This window comes from Palaemon carinicauda, chromosome 11, assembly GCF_036898095.1.
Source record: "Palaemon carinicauda isolate YSFRI2023 chromosome 11, ASM3689809v2, whole genome shotgun sequence".
Lineage (NCBI taxonomy): Eukaryota > Metazoa > Arthropoda > Malacostraca > Decapoda > Palaemonidae > Palaemon > Palaemon carinicauda.
The window spans coordinates 9,393,844-9,395,208 of NC_090735.1; the positions used below are offsets into that span (position 1 = coordinate 9,393,844).

The 1,365-nt window shown below is 35.0% G+C and overlaps 1 protein-coding gene across 1 annotated transcript in view; it reads right to left on the reverse strand.

Annotated features, from left to right (window-relative positions):
- Nucleotides 1–900: 900 nt before the first annotated feature.
- LOC137649903 (pro-resilin-like) overlaps nt 901–1,365 on the reverse strand; it is a 1,037-nt gene continuing 572 nt past the window's right edge. Inside the window, exon 3 of the mRNA XM_068382843.1 lies at nt 901–1,131. Coding sequence (XP_068238944.1) covers nt 901–1,131 — 231 coding nt within the window. The remainder of the gene's footprint in view (nt 1,132–1,365) is intronic.

Genomic DNA, 1,365 nt, shown 5'->3' on the forward strand with positions numbered 1-1,365 from the left:
CCCAAACTATCTACATCCTACCTCCTATTTCTTAATTATACCATCTTTCCACGAACATCTAGCCGTCTGTTCCTTCCACAATACCAAACCACCTGAAAAGACCAAATCGTCTTTCACCAATGCCAACCCTTTGGACTGCTTGTCTCCACATTCTCACCATGTCAGCTCTTCTCACAACGCAAACACTATGCAATCAGTTTATCGCAATAGGTTTAACCTCTTTCATTTCATTCACATTCAACATTCATACTCCACTTTCATTAGATATAGATGGTTTGATAATCTCTTCATTCATTTCCACTTTGGCTTCCATTGACAGCTCAAGTATCCTACCAATTTTTTGTACACATTTTGTTTCATTTCTAGCTATTCCTATTCTGTAACCTACATCTTCTCTCATCTTGTCATCAACCATTTGTAAGTATAAAACTTTTCAATTCTTCCATTACTCCAATTTTTTGTTTCCAATTCTTTTCATCCCTTCTTTTTCTTATTTACTCTCAACTTACCCCTCTGGCAGATATTTTCAAACTCAATTATCGGCGTCTGCATTTTCTTTTCAATCAATTTTCTTATCCCTAAACTATTTGACTACAGCCACCGCCCTTTCTCTGACTCATGTCATTCAATCCTGTATATATATATATATATATATATATATATATATATATATATATATATATATATATATATGTATATATATATATGCAGATAGATGGATAAAAAGAACAGTAAGAATTATAGATAAAGCAATTTGAGTGATATTCTTAAATTACCGTAAGCCTACGACTGAATTGAAGGGTAAGCAAATTAATACGATATTAATCTAATCGATAGTTTATTTGAAAAAAAAAAATCTTTCATAAATAGTTTCGGTTCATCTTTTCATAAATAGACGTCTCAAGCATGAGAGGGCGCTGGATTGTACTGAGGCTCTCCCTCGTAAGTGACCTCAGCCACGAAACCCGAGTCCCCGTTGACGTTGTAGGACACCTTCTGCAGGCGACCGTCGGGAAGGAGCACGTAGTAGGATCCCTGAGTGTCGTAGCCATCACGGGCTTTCTGGTGGCCGAAGTCGTTGCCCGAGTAGTCGTCCTTGACGGCGTAGTTGAAGTCGTACTTGGCTGGTTCCTGTCAGCACAAAAATAATTTATTATTGCTAACTTTTAGAGGATTATTTCGGTCTATTGACCAGTGGGTACTTTTTTTTTTTATTATTTAATATGAGATTTTTTATCATATTTTTTAACTAAATAAGTTACCCTACATTTGTACATATAATAGAAATAATTGACGTTTAAATCTTTCTGATATTAATTACATATCGCTGAAACCATTTTTATACCTACGAGAATTCCATTCTTA